The sequence below is a fragment of the Hemitrygon akajei genome, chromosome 17 (genome assembly GCF_048418815.1).
Source record: "Hemitrygon akajei chromosome 17, sHemAka1.3, whole genome shotgun sequence".
In the NCBI taxonomy this organism is placed as follows: Eukaryota; Metazoa; Chordata; class Chondrichthyes; order Myliobatiformes; family Dasyatidae; genus Hemitrygon; species Hemitrygon akajei.
The window spans coordinates 59,153,398-59,171,612 of NC_133140.1; the positions used below are offsets into that span (position 1 = coordinate 59,153,398).

An 18,215-nucleotide genomic window follows, 5' to 3' on the forward strand; every position below is an offset into this window, starting at 1 on the left:
TTTGGCTCCTTGTGCCTGCTCCACCATTCAGTATGATAATGGTTGTTCCTATCACCCTCATTCCCATTGATATCCAAAAAGTATCAATCTTTGTCATTGATAGTGCCTTTATTATTGTCACAGGCACTGAGATACAGTGAAAAGCTGTTTGCATGCCATCACTACAGATAATTTCAGAACACAAGTACATCGAGGCAGTTGAAAGTGAAAAGCACAGAAGGATGCAGAATTTAGCGCAACAGTTTCAAAGAAAGTGCAGTTTGGGCAGACAAGAAGGGAACAAAGGCCAGGTGGCAACTCCAGTATTCTGTGTTGCTTTGGATTTCCAGCATCATGTGTTCATGAAGGGCCACAATGAGGTGGATTGTGAGACCAAGATCAAAAGGCTTTTAAAAGCAAGATAAAAGCTGTTTTTGAGGGGGGTGGCAAGTTTTAAAGATTTTGTATCTTCTAGCCAATGGAAGAGGGGAGAAGGGAGAATGAGAAGGGTAGGAGTGGTCTTTGATTACGCTGCTGCTCTCCTGAGGCAGTGGGAAGTATCGACAGAGACAATGAAGGGGAGGTTGGTTTTCATGATGGGCTGAGCTGTGTCCAAAACTGCAATGACTTGTGGTCTTGGGCAGAGTGGTTGTCATTCCAACCTGTGAAGCATCCTGATAGGATCTTCTTGTGGTACATCTCTACTGGTGAGGGTCAACTGGGTCATGCCAAATTTCCTTAGCTCAGGGAGATGTGCTTCCTTGGCCAGAGTGTTGATGTGATGAGACCAGGGCAAGTTATGACCAAGATATTCAATAAATATTAATACACAAGATAAGTTATAGACATTGATTGTACATCCAAAAGTCACACTAGGCTGTACACAAGATGCTGGTGGAATTAGTGGGTGGAGGTGATGATCAGCCTTACTGCTTGGGGAAAGTAATTGCTTTTGTGTCTGGTAGTCTTGGCATAGATGCTACGTAGCCTCCTCCCAGGTGGCAGTGGGACAAGCAGTCCACGAGCAGGGTGGGTGGGATCCTTCATGATGTTACTGGCCCTTTTCCACCACTTTTCTCCACATATGTCCTTGACATCTGAAACTTTGACCAACTTCTATAGATATGTAGTGATGCACCATCAATAACTCTAGGAGACTGGAAGTGAACAATAGACTCCTAGAGCAAACGTGAGGAAATCTGCAGATGCTGGAAATTCAAACAACACACACAAAATGCTGGTGGACAAAGGGTCTCGGCCCGAAACATCGACAGTGCTTCTCCTTATAGATGCTGCCTGGCCTGCTGTGTTCCACCAGCATTTTGTGTGTGTTGATAGGCTCCTAGAGTTATTGATGGTGCATCAATTTTATTAACAGCGAAAAGGGAGCATGACATGTCAAAGACTGAGGGGGGGGGGCAAGTGCCCTAATTGCCTTTATACCGGGGTCTGTGGGAGCAGCCACAGGAGCAGTCCAGACAGGTATACATAGTTTACCACATGTAGTGAACAGCATATTGATGATCTCTCCTTGTATGGTGGTAACATGTTTACAAGTAAATTGCCAAGATCAGAGAACAACTCATCCCAACCAAAATAAATTTTCATCAATACAAATATTGTATATGGATAAATTGAAAATCATGGTGAGTGATTTTAAAAAGGTAAAACAATACTTTACATAAAAGTATTACCTTGGAACCTGCAAGTTGGATTTTATAATTACTAAGGTAAATCAAAGAAACTATGGAAAGACCATAACTCCTAACTTAGTAATCAATGACTTTTAAGATCTTACTTCATTCATTTTGAGGAGGTGACTAAAGACAGGAGTGCAAAATGATACACAAACTGTAATTCTCCCCAGGGTGGGCTCTGGATTCTTCGGGAGTTCACTACATACACTGACGGGGTCTATCAACGGGTGATAATTCTACCTCTAATAGTATGAAGCTCATAATTTCACACACTGATGTCAAAATTCCCCAATGTGTCTTATTTACTCAACAATACTCAAATACATCACACTGCACTTTCTCCTCAAAGGCAAGTTCTTGAACTCCAGGAACAAGTAGAATCTCAGTTCCATTTGGTGACTCAACAATAATTGAACAGAAACACCAGGATGAGACTGATCATATATTGCTGCAGCTCTGTCTCTTGCTATGATCATTTGATCTCCATGAACTGTCCAATAAAACAAAGTTGTTGGAAAACCTACCATTATTAATTGTAGATTGAAAACCAAACTTTCACTATCAATACCAGGCAGTTTATGTGGAAATCCAGAAAGAACACCACACTGACAACAAACACCTGTCAAATCAATTTTTCCATGTTGGAAACCAATTTTATTTGTCATCATTTTCATTATTTTCTTGGAAGTGATTCTTATTAAAAAGGGCATTAATAGGAGAAAGGTCATACTATGGTGGACTGAGGAGCGTGCAAAAGCAATTAGGGAGAAAAATAAGGTTTTTAGAAAATTTGGAGATGTTGAGGAATGATTAAGAAAATGGAGGAGGAGGGATTTGTAGGGATAATAGCATTCCAGTATTGATTAAAGAAGGTAATATGATTGTTACTGCAAGAGAGAAGGTTGAGTTACTGGCTTGGTCATTTGCTGCAATTCATAATCCTGATAATTTACGTGAAGAGCTTAAACTATGTAGTGATAAGGTTCTACGTGAATATCCTGATGTGTTGGAAGCCAGCTGTAGCAATGTTTGTATTAGTGGTGTAGAGTTTCTATTGTAGGAATTTAAGAAGGCTATTAATAGTTCAGGTCAGATGTCTCCAGGAAAGGATGTTACATGTTCTCGTATGGTTAAACGTTTGAACCATTAAAATTTATTTCCTATTTGGAGGCTAGGCCGCCTTTCTTCCTCATAGAAAATGGCAGTAGTGTTGCCTATTCTAAAAATTGGGAAACCAATATCACTAATGTCTCATTTGTGTAAACTTATGAAACGTATGGTAATAGAGTGGTTGAATTATACTTTGGAAAGTGAGGTGATAGTGTGTTTTATCAGAGTAGATTTCAGAAGGGTAGAAAGACTTTGGATTCAGTTTTATGTTTGGAAGATGATATTAGGGAAGCACATGGAAATAAAGAAATTGTAATGGCAGCATTTTTGATATTGAAAAGGCAGATGATATGTTAATGAAACAAGGGGCTTTTGATTAAGTGCTGGAAATCAGGAGTGAAGGGAAGACCACAATTTTGTTCTGAATGTTTTATTTGGACGGTCTATGCCGGTACTGTGTATTTCAGTTTCTATGAGGTAGAGAATGAGACCCAACAAGGCATTATTTTTAGCACTTTATTATTTAATATTATGATTAATGATATTTTCTCTGAGATTTTTCTCAGCCATTCATGTCCAAAAAGTGTTGGCCCTCCACTTTTCAACAGATAAACTCTAACTTCTGTGTTTGACCGCCATACATCACATTCACTTCGCCTTTGGGAGACACTTTTTCACCTACATAGGTCTTTAGTATCACTCAAGTCTTCGCTCATGATGGCTTTGAATACAATCTGTTGTAGTTAGCCGCTGAAATTATAGAGAAAGTTGACCCTGTATCCAGCACCATTTTCAGTTTTACATCAGACTCATCTATTGTGATCCATATGGTTTTGTGACCTGCTTCAGTTATGTTATGCAGTTCTAGGCATAATGGCTCACCTTCGTTAGACTGTGATTCTGTTTTGCACTCAGTCACTTAATGCATTTGCTTAGTTTTGTGTTTGACACTTTTCACCGTGTGGTTTGTCCCTTTGGTTGTGCTTTTTGTTTGCCTTGTGCACTCTATGTGACCTTGTGTCTGACATTCTCTGCAAACGTTTTCTTTGAACCAATAGGTTTGGCGGAGCTTTGGAGGGTTAATGGCACCTAACGGCAACTTCTTTGTTTGCATCTTTGGAAGCAGTTCTATTTCCACCTTTAATGTCTTTATTTTTCCCTTTCAGGGTTCTTTTGAAGACCCTGACCTGGAGTTACACGTAGGCTTCAGTTCTTTGCGGGAATGGGACCCGTTCTCAGGGTTCCACGACTGGTCATTATTTGACATGCCAAGAATTTGGCCTAAGAGTCTCAATCATTTTCAGAAGCCTAAGATCTCAGGGCTCTGGAGACGGACGGATCGAGGGTCGGTGTCACAGCAGGAGACTCGTGTGTCATCGGGGAGGCCAAAAAATCTTTTGCTGTGGGCCTGTAGACCTGAGGTCTTTGCGATCTTCAGCCATAGAGCTGAGAAAAGGCAATGAAACGGACTTTTAACATCATAAACCAGCGGGTTGTTACGTCTCCCATTCGCTGTGAAAATGGGGGACACCTGCTTCTCCCTTTGCCAGGGAGAGAGAATTGTGGTTTGTCGAATGTCAGGTGAAATGCAAAGCCTTTAGGTAACTTTGGTCTGTGTCTTTGCTATTGCTCAGCACATGCTATGACTATGAGGAAAGATTGAGTTGCCTGGCACTGTACTCGTTAAAATTCAGTAGAATGAGAGGAGATCTTATAGAAACATATAACACTTTGAAAGGGATAGACAAGATAGAGGCAGGAAAGTTGTTTCCAATGGTAGGTGAGACAAGAACTAGGGGACCGTTCAGGGCAGTAAATTTAGGATGAAGATTAGGAGGAACTGCTTTTCCCAGAGGGTGGTGAATCTGTGGAATTCTGTACCCAAAGTAGTGAAGGCTACTTCAGTAAGTATATTTAAGAGAAGGTTGAATAGAGTTTTGCATGCTAGGGGAAGTAAGGGTAATGGGTAATTGGCAGGTGATGAGGAGATGAGGCCAGGTCAGCCATGATCTTATTGAATGGCGGAGCAGGCTCGACAGGCAGATGGCCGTCTCCTGTTTCTATTTCTTATATTCTTATGACACATTCAGGTAGAACTAGATGGAAAAGGTACTTTTTTTTGCTGGTGGGGGGAGGGGGATTGTTGCTTGCTGCCACTTACACACAGATGGGGGAGCTGGGGGTGGACTTTGGGGTTCTCACCTTTAACTTTTGTTTATTCTTTCAGGCACTTCTCTGTTTTTGTGGATGTTTGTGAAGAAAAAACATTTCAGGATGTATATTGTATACATTTCGCTGACATTAAATTGGACCTTTGAACCATTATTTTCATTCTAGGAGGATTTGCCACATCAATAACATTTGACTTTTTGTACCATTCAGAGACACTGTGAGCATTTCACATTCTAAACTCCCTTTCTGTAGTTCTGCTACATCCTTTGCTGCAGTATCTAACAATATTGCAATGGTCAATGCTGGTTCTAAGGTTAAGTCTCTTTCTGACTGTAGCCTCTCTTGAGTGCTTTGACTATGCATACCACATGCAAGCCTGTCCTTCAATGCATCAGAAAGTCCATCTCTAAAGTCACAGTATTGGGAAAGTTTGTGCAGTTCTGCAATGCACTCAGAAATGTTTTCATACTTTGAATGGTTCCTTTTGTAAAATCTATATCACTCAGCTATTACCAGTGGTTTAGGGCTCAAATGATTTTGTAGAATTGTAACAATTTCGTCAAACATTGTGCTTGTTGGCTTTTCAGGAGTTACAAAGTTGCGTAAGGGCCTATATGTTTTAGCACCCATTAAGCTAACAAGTGTATATACTTTCTGTTCCTCATCCACGTTGTTCATCTTACAATACAGTTCAAACCTTTTGATAGACGACTATCAGCCTTCATTCCTTGTATCAAATTTGTCAACATTCCCGACTAAAGTCCTTGCCATGTTATTTTCACTTTACCTTTGCTAGTTGTGCGTCTACTATGCAGTTACTTACACGTCGCTTTTCAGTGTCTGTGTCTGCTTTCTCCAAACTGTTTTAACTCTTTCCTCATGCTGTCTCATCCCATAACTGTCGGTGCAGTTGGCGATATTCTCTGATGTTTGTACTCGTCTCCGATTTGTTGTATTTGTGCAACTACATATCAATTAAGTAAAAGCCTGCATGTGGGAAATGGCTTTAACTGGTGTATTCACTTAGGGGTGATGAAGAGAGGGAGGGAAAGAAGATCAATGCGCATAGGCAAGTTATCAGTCCATATGTAGTACTAAGGAAATTATTGCTCTAAAATAAATATGTCACAACAACTGATTCAGCAGTGCAGCTGATATTGTAATTGTGCTCATGAATATGCACGTATCAGCTAATTATTATTTCATTGTGATGGCATTTAACTCCATTTTTTTCGTTGTAGATCTTGTTGAGACTTGAGCAAAGCACAGCAACCTACTTGCTTTTGGCTTTGCCTGAGAAATTAGACTGTCCAGTCAACTGACTCTGAAAACTAGCAGTATTTGTTTTATATTTAGTTATTCCTTTCAGATGTAGTGTTGGCTTCATACAGTAATAACTAATGGGCCTGTTTGGCCTAGCGTTTATTGTTTTCCGTTCCATCTGACTCTATTTGCATTAAAGTCTGAACTATTGACCCACTTCAGTGTCTCTCATTCCCGGCACTTGGGTTATATCCAAACATAGTGAAAGCAAGTCTGGAACACCGAAAGATGGACCCAGCAGAGTGAAAGTAGCTGCCCTTGGCACTGAGATTCATTGGTCAGGTAGGGGACAAGCTACCGGCAATTGAATCTGTTCTGAGTGAAGTTACGGAAGCAATGAGGCAGATAATCTCGCGCCGACAAACCCAGTCTCATCTGGAGGAACAGCTATCATCCTTGGCCACAAATGTTCAACAGCTCACCGCAGACAATCGGGCTCAGGCGGCTGCGATTTCCGCTCTCACGGCCGCCATGCACGAACTCCTTGCAGACAGCCAGCACCAGCTGACAGCCACTAGCATTCTCGCCAGCGCAATTCAGCAGCCTCTGGCTGCCTCAGTCCCACTCCCAGCATCTCGCAGGTTCTCCTTTTCTGCTGCCCCGACAATCTCTGCTACTGATACCCTCGCTCCTGCCTTCGGGCCTCCACAGACTCCCGTGTCTGTACATTTGAGTTGACGACCGGGTAACTAAGTGGCGCAGGGAAATAATGTTTGAAACTTCCTCCGAATAGGAACTGATCAGCATCTTTCCTCACCCACTCCCTCCCTCACCGCCCAGCACCCATCCCATGGAGGAGCCTATCCAAGTAGGGCTCTTGCACCTGTCTCAGGAGGAACGAGAGCGGCGCAGGAGAACATTGTGCCGATCCAGGACATTTCTGGGCAGCATGTCAAATGTGTCCAGTAAAAGAGGATACACGTCAGCAGAGAGAGGAGTCCTGGTGGGTCGGTTCACTTTTCAGTCTGCTTCCCCTAATTGTGTAATGCTTGAAGTGTCCTTGTCGTAGTGGTCTCGGATCAATGAACTTGAGGAGTTTATCAGCCAGAAATCTCATGGAGAAATCTCTATTTCAAAGGTGGGGAGTTCTGATTCAGGAATTAAGAGAAAAGATCAACATCAAAGCGCTGGATGGTCGACCTCTGGCCTACCGGCCAGAACCACCTTTCCACCTGGTGCTCGAAGGCAACCACAGTGAACAACTCTTATCTGGTTGATGCGCCTGAACTATTACTGGTACTTGGTCTCCCCCGTTATCCTGACATCAATTTGTCTGAGTAGGGACCGGCATACTGTCTACCTGTCTGGGTCCAGCTCAAGCTCCATTCCATGAATCCCCTCCTCTATCAGCTAAAGATGTAGGCCTGTCTGGGATTTGGCTGAATATGCACATCTTCCTGAGGTCTTCAGAAAAAGGAAGACCACCACCCCCCACCCCCACCCCCCACCGGCCATAACTCTGACCTATAGACCTCCTACCTGGTACTAATCATCCCTGGGTCTGGCTCCTTATCCCCTCTCATCCTGAAACGGTGGCTCTTTGTGAGCAAGGAAGACGGCAACATCAGTCCCTGCTCAATTATCGGCACCAAAACAATATCACTGAAGAACCGCCATCCTCTTCACTGCTGAACATCTCCAGGGAGCAACCATTCTTTCCAAAATCGATCTGAGCAATGCTTACAATCTAGTTCACATGAGAGACGGGAAGAGTAGAAGACAGCTTTCCACACCTCTAGTAGCCACTATGAGTATTGGTTAATGGTTAATTGGTTAAAGTTAGTTGGCATTGGTTGGCATTGTTAGTTGGCATTGGTTAATGTGCTTAGGGACATGTTGAACCAGTATGCGTTTATTTAGATGGCATCCTTATCTATTCCCGCTCTCATCAGAAACATGTCCAGCATGACCGGAGATCTCAGACCGCTCCTTGAAAATATCCTATACACCAAGCCCAAAACATGTGAGTTTCATAAAGACCATATACCTGCCCCATCCAATGTTCAGATGGACCCTAGTAAAGCTCAAGCAGTTAGGGAGGCCCAAACCATCTAGAGTCAAACAGGTGCGGCACTTAATGGGGTTTGCGAAATTTTGTTGCCGCTTCACCCGGAGATCCGGCTCTATCACGGCTCCCATAAGTGCACTCACCAGGAAGACCTCGGCAGCTTTCCATTGGACAGACAGTGCCGACCGAGCTAAAGTGACGTTTCACACTGCCCCACTGCTGCAACACCCAGACCCGTCTCAGCCATTCACTGTCGAGGTGGATGCATCCGATGTAGGCACTGGAGCTGCCCTCTCTCAGCGCTCGTCTGCGGATAGCCAGCTGCACCCTTGTGCCTTTCTTTCCCGTCGCTTGACCCTGGCCAAGAGGAACTGTGATGTTGGAAACCGGGAACTTCTGGCTGTCAGGGAGGCCCCTGGAGGAACGGCAACACTGGCTGAAGGGGCAGAGCGTCCTTTCTTGATCTGGACAGATCAAAAGAACCTCTCAGGATGCAAAGAGACTCAACTCTCATCAAGGCCGCTGAGCTCTCTTCACACGGTTTAATTTCATCCTCACTCATTGTCCCAGCCAACGCCAACACTGTCCCCAGTCATCTGAGGACAATGCCGACCCAGAGCGCATTCTTCCTCACTCGTGTATCGCTGCTCCAGTGATCTGGGCAATAGAGGCAGAGGTGAGGGCTGCCCAACAGTCGGACCCAGGCCCGGGTGGGAGACCTCCCAACTAACAACACACACAAAATGCTGGTGGAACACAGCAGGCCAGGCAGCGTCTATAGGGAGAAGCACTGTCGACGTCTGGATACCCTCCAATTTGATGGCATGAACATTGATTTCGAGCTCCTGGTAATTTCTCCCCTCCTTCACCATTCCCATTTCCCCCCTCACCTTATCACCTTACCTGATCATCATTTGCCCCTCTGCTCCTCCCCCTTCCCTTTTTTCCATGGTCTTCTGTCCTCTCCTATCAGATTCCCCCTTCTCCAGCCCTTTATCTCTTTCCCAGCTCTTTACTTCACACCACCTCCTCTCCCAGTTTCACCTACCACTTTATACCACTTCCTGCCCTCCCCCACTTTCGTGCTCTGGCCTGAAACATCAGCTGTTTACTCTTTTCCCTAGATGCTGCCTGGCCTGCTGAGTTCCTCCAGAATTCAAGCATCTGCAGATTTTCTCATGCTTTTAAATTGTAAACCTTACATTGGATGAAGGGAAAATAATCTGGAATATTGACTGCTTCCCTTTCTGCAGAGCTACAGAGAATTTCCAGTGTTTTCTATTTTAAATTCAGATTTCCATCATCTGCAGTTTGGTTCTCATTTAATATCTCAAATTAGCTCGTTGAGAGTTCAGCCAATATGTAAAAACATGATAAAGAAACGAATTATGAACAAAACCCGTCTGCGGTTCCATGTAAGCCAGTGGTGTTTTATTTACATTTCCCACTCTGTTCCTTATTTCTTTATCCCTTGAAACCAACCCTGGAGTCAATTTCCAGTCACACCTGTCCCTAGCTCACCGTTCTAAAGCTTTTCTTCATTCTTCAAACAAAAATATTCTAGTTCTTTCAACCTCCCGATATTTCCCCATGTTAATCATTGCAACATACGTTGATCAAAACCAAATGTTCCATTATTCCAAGTTATCTGCATTTACACATACAATGTGACAATTCAGTCGGTCAACATTGCACCTAAATCTCAAAGTGTTTAAGGTTTCATTTAGGCTAAATTAACGTTTTTGTATTTTACAGTTTCTACTTAGAGCAAGTCCTTTTCTCAGGTCTTCAAAGTGAGGTGTGGTTTTACAAAAAGCTGAGTACTCAAAGGCATTGATTTTGTTTAAATAGATGCAAATGAGTTCACAACACAATTTGAATAATTGGTGGGAAGGGCTCTTTTATTCTCTTAATCAAGAGAATTACAAAATGTATTGGGCTGAGAATAGAGACAAAATGTAAAACAAGCCCCAATCCAAATATCTATGGTTGTAGATTATATTATGTAACTGTGGCTGAACTGCTAGAAGGTTTAAGAGTACGGAACACCATATCGATGCTCTCATTAATAAATAAGGATGTCATAACAACGACACAGTTTTCCTCGAAGCAGCCACCGATATTCACAAAAGAAACGAGGATGCTAAGAAGTTTCAATATTCAGTGCTAAATTTCAATAAGTGAACACATGAATGAATCACCACTTGCCCCATTAAAATCAGTCCACTTCTGAGAATCAGACAATTGTTACAGTACAGAACATGGCCATCCGGCCCGTCTCTGGAAGGTTAGTATCCATCAGTCTACTGCTACAAGGATTTTTCCTGTTGTTCTTTACATTACTCTTACACATCCTACTCAAAGTGGAAGTATGAATATAACGACAAATTGTTACAAGGGGGGCATTGGGAGCAGACCCAAATGCAAGACACGGACATTGTAGTATGAACAAGACAATGTTTATTAAGAATACTAGGGAAGCCAAAGAGCGAGGACAAGATGACAACATGGACGTAGACGTAGGATACAACCTGGGCTAGGACTTGGGACTTAGACTTGACTGGGAACCCAGGTCATGACTCAGAACTCGGGTCTCGGCAGGGACTCAGTACCTGGCTCTTGACCTGGAACTCAGACTCAACTTGACTTGAAACTCGGACACACACACCGAGCCGGGACTCTTCCTACTGCAAACGGCCAGCAATTCTCAGCTGGCCATGAAAGCGTCAGAATTTGCACCTTACTCAGAGCAGCAGCAGACGGCCGGTAACTCAGCTGGACATGAAAATGACTGAATTTGCTAAGCAACCACAGGCACAGAAACAACCTAGAGTCCACGATACTCAGTAGCTCCAATAATGGTCCAAATTTCCCACACTGGCTGAAGTCACATGCTTCTGATAACAAGCTTCTTGGTGTGGGTTTCTAACAGGATGGCCCAGCCAAGGATTAGCTGGACCCCAGAGCTATTTATGTTGCCCGCCTGAAACGAGAATCAGGTGCCTCAATTAAGGCAACCAACGTAACAAGGGAAAACAGAAGCAACTGGACCGCAGAATCCACGGACTGGACAGTGAACTGGAATACGGAATCTACGCACGGGACCGTGACACAAATAGGTTGTGGAGGTGGAGCTGGGGTGGTGGAGGAAAGTGATCAGCACTAGTTTGTGGATATTATTGAATTTTCCAGCAATTAAACCTCATTGCTCACAAGAAATAAACCCTTGACAATGAAACACTTCATTCATCCCTTTGTAATATAATTCAGGACTACGTACAATGGGTCTTTCAAACAAATCCATGTAGACTCAGTAAACTTCAGTGACACCCTGCTACTGAGGGAACTGCTGCTATACCGAAAATCTTTGCATTTGTAATTACGTAAAGTGAAAGCACAAACTAAACTGTTGCTGCGTTACATGAGTTTCGTGACTGATGTGGCATCATTTTAACCAATACAAAGTTGCTGGCAATCCCAACAATACAAACTATACAATCTCCTCTGAAGGTTTCAGACACTTGCCAATCGGATTAGTTCCTCAAAGGCTGCTCAAACGACACAAGTCCAACTCAAGGAAAGTAAAGCATTTTAACAGAAAACTTTTAGTATAAAATAATTTTCCAAAAAAATGAAGGAACAATTATTGTGCAGCCAAAAGACTTTTCCCAAAGTGGGTGGAGTCTGCTTTTGAAATTGGAATGGCATCCATTTTGTATAAATTTGATCCAAAACCAAACACGCGAAAAGCTGTTGAAAATATACGTAATATAAAGTTGCCAGTTGTGGTTATAAACTTCTAGTCAGTGGCGTATCTAAGGTATGGCAGGTGCCCTGGGTGCCACTTGAAGGGGGGGGGGGCGCCACTGAGCAGTTTCTATTAAAGTCAGACAAGCCGTCCTGGGTAATGAAAAAAGAATTTTCTTCAGATGTATGATCTGTCTTTGATTATCAGGGTGAGAAGCACTAGGATGGCCTTATTTCAGAGCATTGTGTAAGAAGACCATGAAATGTTTCTTCACAAAGAAAAAGGAAAGTGGAGCTGAAGGACGAAAGAGATGAAAGTTGGAGGTGGAGGAAGCCAAGAAGTCGAGCAAGTTCTTCAGGCCCTTCTTTGAAAAGCCAGGAACAAGTAGTTCAACACGTTCCATGGAGTCACCTGCACCTGCTACAAGTTTGTTAGAATCCGAAGGTGGATCAAGTACAAATGCGTCACAAGCCGAGGAGGAAGTCAAGTCAGGCAAATCCGAGTATGACGAGATTAAGAGTGAGGCTGCCACAGAGAACGTGGACATGACAGGAGGGGAAGACGATGGTGGTGGTGGTGATGTTGAGTTTATTGACGAGATTTTACCTGACGGGATTGAACCTGACGACACTGAACCTAGTGAACTGGATGGTGTCAAAGAGCCTCAAACTGTCATACCAGAAGTGATTGAACAACATGACATTGGTCTTCTGAAGTTCGACAAGGATACTGGAAAAGCAATTCTGCCTGACGTGTTGAGAACAGAAATAATTAAACTGGGTTCAAAGTATTTCCAGAACAGTGAGGGGCCTTTCCTACCAACAAATAACCGCTCAATGAACAAAACTTGGTTCAAGAGGAAATTGGGAAGTGGTTATGGTGAGGAAGTGACTCACTCATGGCTGGTCTATAACCCTTCTTAAAACTCTGCATTTTGTATCTGTTGTCTTCTCTAGTCCTGGTCAGACCATCAATCCTCATTGGAGCAGGAAAGTGGATTCAGCCAGTGGAAAGCACCTGAAAGGATTAGTGTTCATGAAAACGCCAAGAATCATCCGGAATGCTTCACACAGTGGAAAGAAATGGAAAGAAATGTAGCTGGAAACAGAGGAGTTATTGGCGCGGTAATTCAGACACAGATTGAGAAGGAAAAGCAGCAGTGGCATGATATCTTGACAAGAATCCTTCACTGCATAAAATTCCTTGCAACTCAGAACTTGGCTTTATGAGGACACAGGGAGTCACTTCAGCTAGACAATGACTCCAATGTGGGAAATTTCCTTGGCTTACTGAAACTACTAGCCATCTTTGACCTTATCATAAAAGAACACCTCACTCATTTGGAAAGTTATCCTGGATCCATGTCTTATCTTTCACCGGGTGTCCAGAATGAATTCATCCACATGATGGCATCCACTGTTCGCCAAAGTTTACTGAGAAGCATTCGTAAAGCCAAGTACTATGGTCTCATGTTCGACTCGACTCCAGATTCAGATTCAGATTCAGTTTATTGTCATTTAGAAACCACAAATGCAATGCAGTTGAAAAATGAGACAACGTTCTCTGGAATTATATCACAAAAAAGCACATGACAAAACAGACCACACAAGAAAAACCACATAACGTTTGGTAATCCCCAATCCAGAGTCCGGAGAGGCTGCTGCATATTAATATCGCTCTACCATCTTAGCACGTTCCCTGGAAAGGAGCTCCAAACCCATCAGACAAAACAAGACTACCCAGACATATCAAGTCAAGAGACCAGCACTACCACCCAACAAACCAAAAACCTACACAAAACCACATAGTTATAGTTAACATTTAGTTGCAACAGTGCAGACAATACCATAATTGATAAAAGACAAACTGACAAAAGCCACATAATTATAACATAGTTCCAACAGTACAAAGCAATACAGTAATCTGATAAAGAGTAGACCATAGCACGGTAAAAAGTCTCAAAGTCCCGACAGCCCATCATCTCATGCAGATGGTAGAAGGAAGAAAAACTCTTCCTGCCATGATCCTCCAGCGCCGCAACCTTGCCGATACAGCCCCTGGAAGCACCTGACAGCCAATTCTGAGTCCGTCCGAAAACTTCGAGTCTCTGACCAGCCCTCTGACACCGAGCACCTCGACCCCGGCACCGGCTGCCAAGCAACAGGCAAAGCCGAGGATTCGGGGGGGGGGGGGGGGGGTGATCAGGCACACCATGAGCAGGTCAGAAGTAGTGAGGTATATGGAAGTTGATTTTGAGAGGATAACAGTCCCTGTTAGAGAGTCCTTCCTTGGTTTTATCCAGATAAGCCAGAAGGATGCTGAGAGCATGGTTGAAGACATCTTGAAACAACTAGAGAAGGACGAAATGGAACTACAAGTTTGTCGGTCACGGTGCTATGACAACGCTGCTGTGGTGGCTGGACACAGGAGTGGTGTTCATCAAAGAATAAGTGAGAAAAACAACCTGGCAGTGTTTGTGAATTACGACAATCACTCACTCAACTTGGTGGGTGTACATGCAGCCAAGCAGGATACAATGACGGTCATGGTTTTGGAACCATCGAAGCTATCTACGTGTTTTTCTCTCGTTCAACACAGCGCTGAGAAAAACTCAAAAATGCCATGCCTGTGGTTGTTAAGTCAGAGTCCAAAACCAGGTGGAGTGCAAGGACAGAAGCAGTGAAGCCCATCAACAAGTACCTTGAGGAGATACTTCAAGTTCTCCAGCACATGATAGACAATGAAAATGAGACCAGTGAAACAAGAAGTGATGCAAGGTAGCTGTACAACTGCATGTTGAGTTACGATTTTCTGATTTTGCTAGAATTTGGAACAAAGTACTCATTCGCATTGACTGTATTCAAAAGAGGCTGCAGGATCATAGCATGAACTTCCACGATGCTGCCCTGGATTTGAAAGCCCTCCGAGATCATTTTTATGATGAAAGAGAAGTGTTGGTCAGTGAGTGACTTGAAGAATGAGTCAGTCTCTGTCAAGAACGGAATGTTGAAGTTGAAAGACGTCAGAGACGAAAGAAACGAATGGTTGATGAGAACAGGAGACACTAGGTTAACAGCTAAGGAGGAAATGGAAAGAGTCATGAAGGGAGCATTTGACCATCTTCACAGAGCAATGGACGAAAGGTTTGCTCGTTTGCATGGCATTGACACCAAGTTTGGGCTCCTTCTCGATGTCGAGGGACTGTGTTACGGCGCCGACAGTAACAACCTAAAGAAGAGGTGCGAAAATTTGGGCGAATTGTACAGCTCTGATGTTGATGGACAGCAGCTATATGAAGAAATTTTGGAGTGCAGAATGTTGCTATCAAGGCAGGTCAACGTGAAAATACCAAGACCTGAACTTCTTGAATTTATTGTTCAGTATGGAGATGAGAACATCTTCCCCAATCTTCGCATTGCTATTCAGATAATCTAACCATGCAGTTTCCATCACCAGCTGTGAGAGATCATTCAGCAAGTTAAAACTAATACTTTCGTATTTCAGAGCCTCCATGGGTCAAGGCAGACTCTGTGATCTTGCTCTGCTGAGCGTAGAAAGAGAAGAAACTGAAAAAACTTACTTTGATTACATCACAGACCAATTTGCATCAGCAAAAACAAGGAAGGTTCAGTTATAATTTTCATGTAGTGCCATAATTTGTTAATTAAAAGATTAACGAGCTTGACTTGTATTTTTGAGCTGATATTATGGTAAAGTTATCTAAAAGATGGGTGTCAGATGTTTGGACAAGGGCGCAATTTCAGTGCTTGCCGTTAGGCGCTATTTTCCATAGATACGCCCCTGCTTCTAGTACACAAAACACAAATTCGCTTGAAGGTTAATATCAAGTAATATAGAACGGGATACTTGAACCTGTTCTGGAAACAAAACAGAAAACTGACTGAAAAGGGGGTTTCTTCTTTCTTTATGTTACTGCGTGTGTTAATCAAAATGGCTTCTTTGTTAGAAGTAAAAATGCTTCTTTGTTATGCTAACTGTGAGAGAGTGCTTTTTGTTTGGGTTACAATTACTGATAACGAGAATTGTATTGGTTTGTTAACCCATTGGGATAGAGGTTATTCTTCCTGTGGGTCTTTGGGAAGGAGAGGGCGCGGGGAGTTAGAGGGAGAGGACGCGATGTTGTAAGCTGGGCGACGGAACGGACCCCGAGCAGGGGTCCCAGGCCCAGGGTTTCGGCGAGGGGAGGAGACGAGGACAGATTCGTGTGGAGCGTCTGGTCGACCACCGTTGTTGGTCGCAGGCGGCGGGTCGAGGAGGTCCGAGGGGATGGAATGGTGGCAAGAAGACTTCGGTAACTGAGCTCCAACGGTTGTGCACGAAGAGGGTGGACTTCGATAAATTTGGCGCCTTTTACTTTTCCTTTTATATTGTATCTCTATTAAGTACATAGTTCCAGTAAGATCTCTAAAGTGCAATCATTTAATCGCATATGGTGTACTGTCTGTTATTGGGCGGGGTTATTGTCTACACAAGCTGATTACCCAGTCTGGCGGGGCAGAAGGCTGCTCCCCCTAGACGGAGGCGAGTTTAGCCAGCCTGGGGCTTACCAGGGGTCTACACAAGATACCAAACTATTCACAGTTCTTCGCTAATCTGGAGCAGATGTTTTGAATTTGTGTATAAGGTGCACAGTTATAATTAGTAGACGTGCCGAACTTCCAGTGGAACGGAACCGAGAACGACATGTGCATCTGCAGCGCAGCGTAGAGAGGAACGGTGATCGCCAGACTCTCACTCTGCAATTCTGTGCCTTGCACATTGAGAAGTCAACGACTTTGTACCCCTCCGATATCAGAGCCCCTCTTTTGCAGTTCACATCACTCCCCGGATAATTTACATCCTTTCCCGCCAGATCTCCCGTCCCTGTGAATTGCAGCCTGAGCCCTTTCCTGCGTAAAACTCGCTCTGCCTTTCCCGCACACCCGGCGTTATTCCCCGAAGAGACCCGGGTGCTTTCCTCGTTCTCACCTCTGCCAAGTACTTGACCCAGGGCCAGAGACGCCACCTCGAAAACGTACGAGTCTTTATCGAACCCCTCGCATCGTTGTGAACCTTCGCCACCGCAAACCTGTCGGACAGAGTCGTTCCATGTTAGATCACGAGAAGCGAGGCTTTCCGCGTACAGTTTATCCCCAAATCCGTCTAATCCATCTGGATTAATCCCCCTCTCGAGAATCTCGGTCTCACATTGGATTGAAAAGGTGGGTGACGGGAAACCAGAAGCCGGTGTTGGGGTAGGAGTGACCCACCCACACCTGGCGATCCGAGTGGATAAAAACCACACACGCAAGAGCTCGCGGCGGCATCTCGGAGGAGTTGGAGACGATCAGTGTCGGGGACCGCGGCTCACCTGTAGCAGGAAGGCGAAGGTTCCCAGGCAGGAGAAGATGAAATTACTCATCGGAGCCCAGTGACTGTCCACGGATCCGTGTTGTGCCCGATCTCTGTTTTATTTGCGTGTCTCTCTCCGCTTCCGGTGCTACTTAACCCAGACTTCCTCTTCTGATAAACATTTGGTAATTCTTCAACTTTAGGAGACGTTTCTCTCTGTCCAGGACACGAGAAAATGTGTAGATGCTTGGAATCCAAAGCAGCGCACACAATATGCTGACTAACTCAGTCGGCCAGGCAGCATCTATGGAAAAGAGTAAAATAGTCGACGTTTCTGGTCGAGACCTTTCTCTCCTTAACTCATTGACCAGGTAACCTCGTTTACATTAAACCATGATTACCCTGGTTTTTATCTCATCAGACATATTCCCCCTACCCCCACACCATTCCTGTGATTTAACAAGCTTCTTTTCTCTTCTACCCACTTCTGACAAAAACTCATCAACACCAAACAGATGTGAACAGACCTCCTGCGTATTTCCAGCATTTTTTGTTTACCTTTTAGATTTTTAACATCAACATTTTTTTCTTCATTTTGTTCATTTGTGATGTTTGTCTCTTTATCTGAACATTTCCTTCAGTGGGCAAGAAATTCAAATACAAACATGATCCTGTTATAAACATATTTTTAGCCAGACTGTCAAGTTGATTTAGCAATCAAGTGGCAGCCAATGCGGGAAGTTACTCATGAGAATGAATAAACTAAACAAAATCCTACATCGTTGTGACTTTACTGAAACCCATCTACTGACCTCTAGGAAATTAT

General features: G+C 43.8%; 1 protein-coding gene across 1 annotated transcript in view; it reads right to left on the reverse strand.

Moving 5' to 3' along the window:
- Window positions 1-17,830, reverse strand: part of LOC140740743 (B-cadherin-like) — a 56,706-nt gene extending 38,876 nt beyond the window's left edge. The window contains exons 1-2 of the mRNA XM_073070231.1: window positions 17,409-17,830; window positions 17,027-17,126 (exon numbers count right to left, since the gene is read on the reverse strand). Of these exons, the coding sequence (XP_072926332.1) occupies window positions 17,027-17,126; window positions 17,409-17,459 (151 nt within the window). The 5' untranslated portion in view covers window positions 17,460-17,830. The remainder of the gene's footprint in view (window positions 1-17,026; window positions 17,127-17,408) is intronic.
- Between the last annotated feature and the right edge of the window lie 385 nt (window positions 17,831-18,215).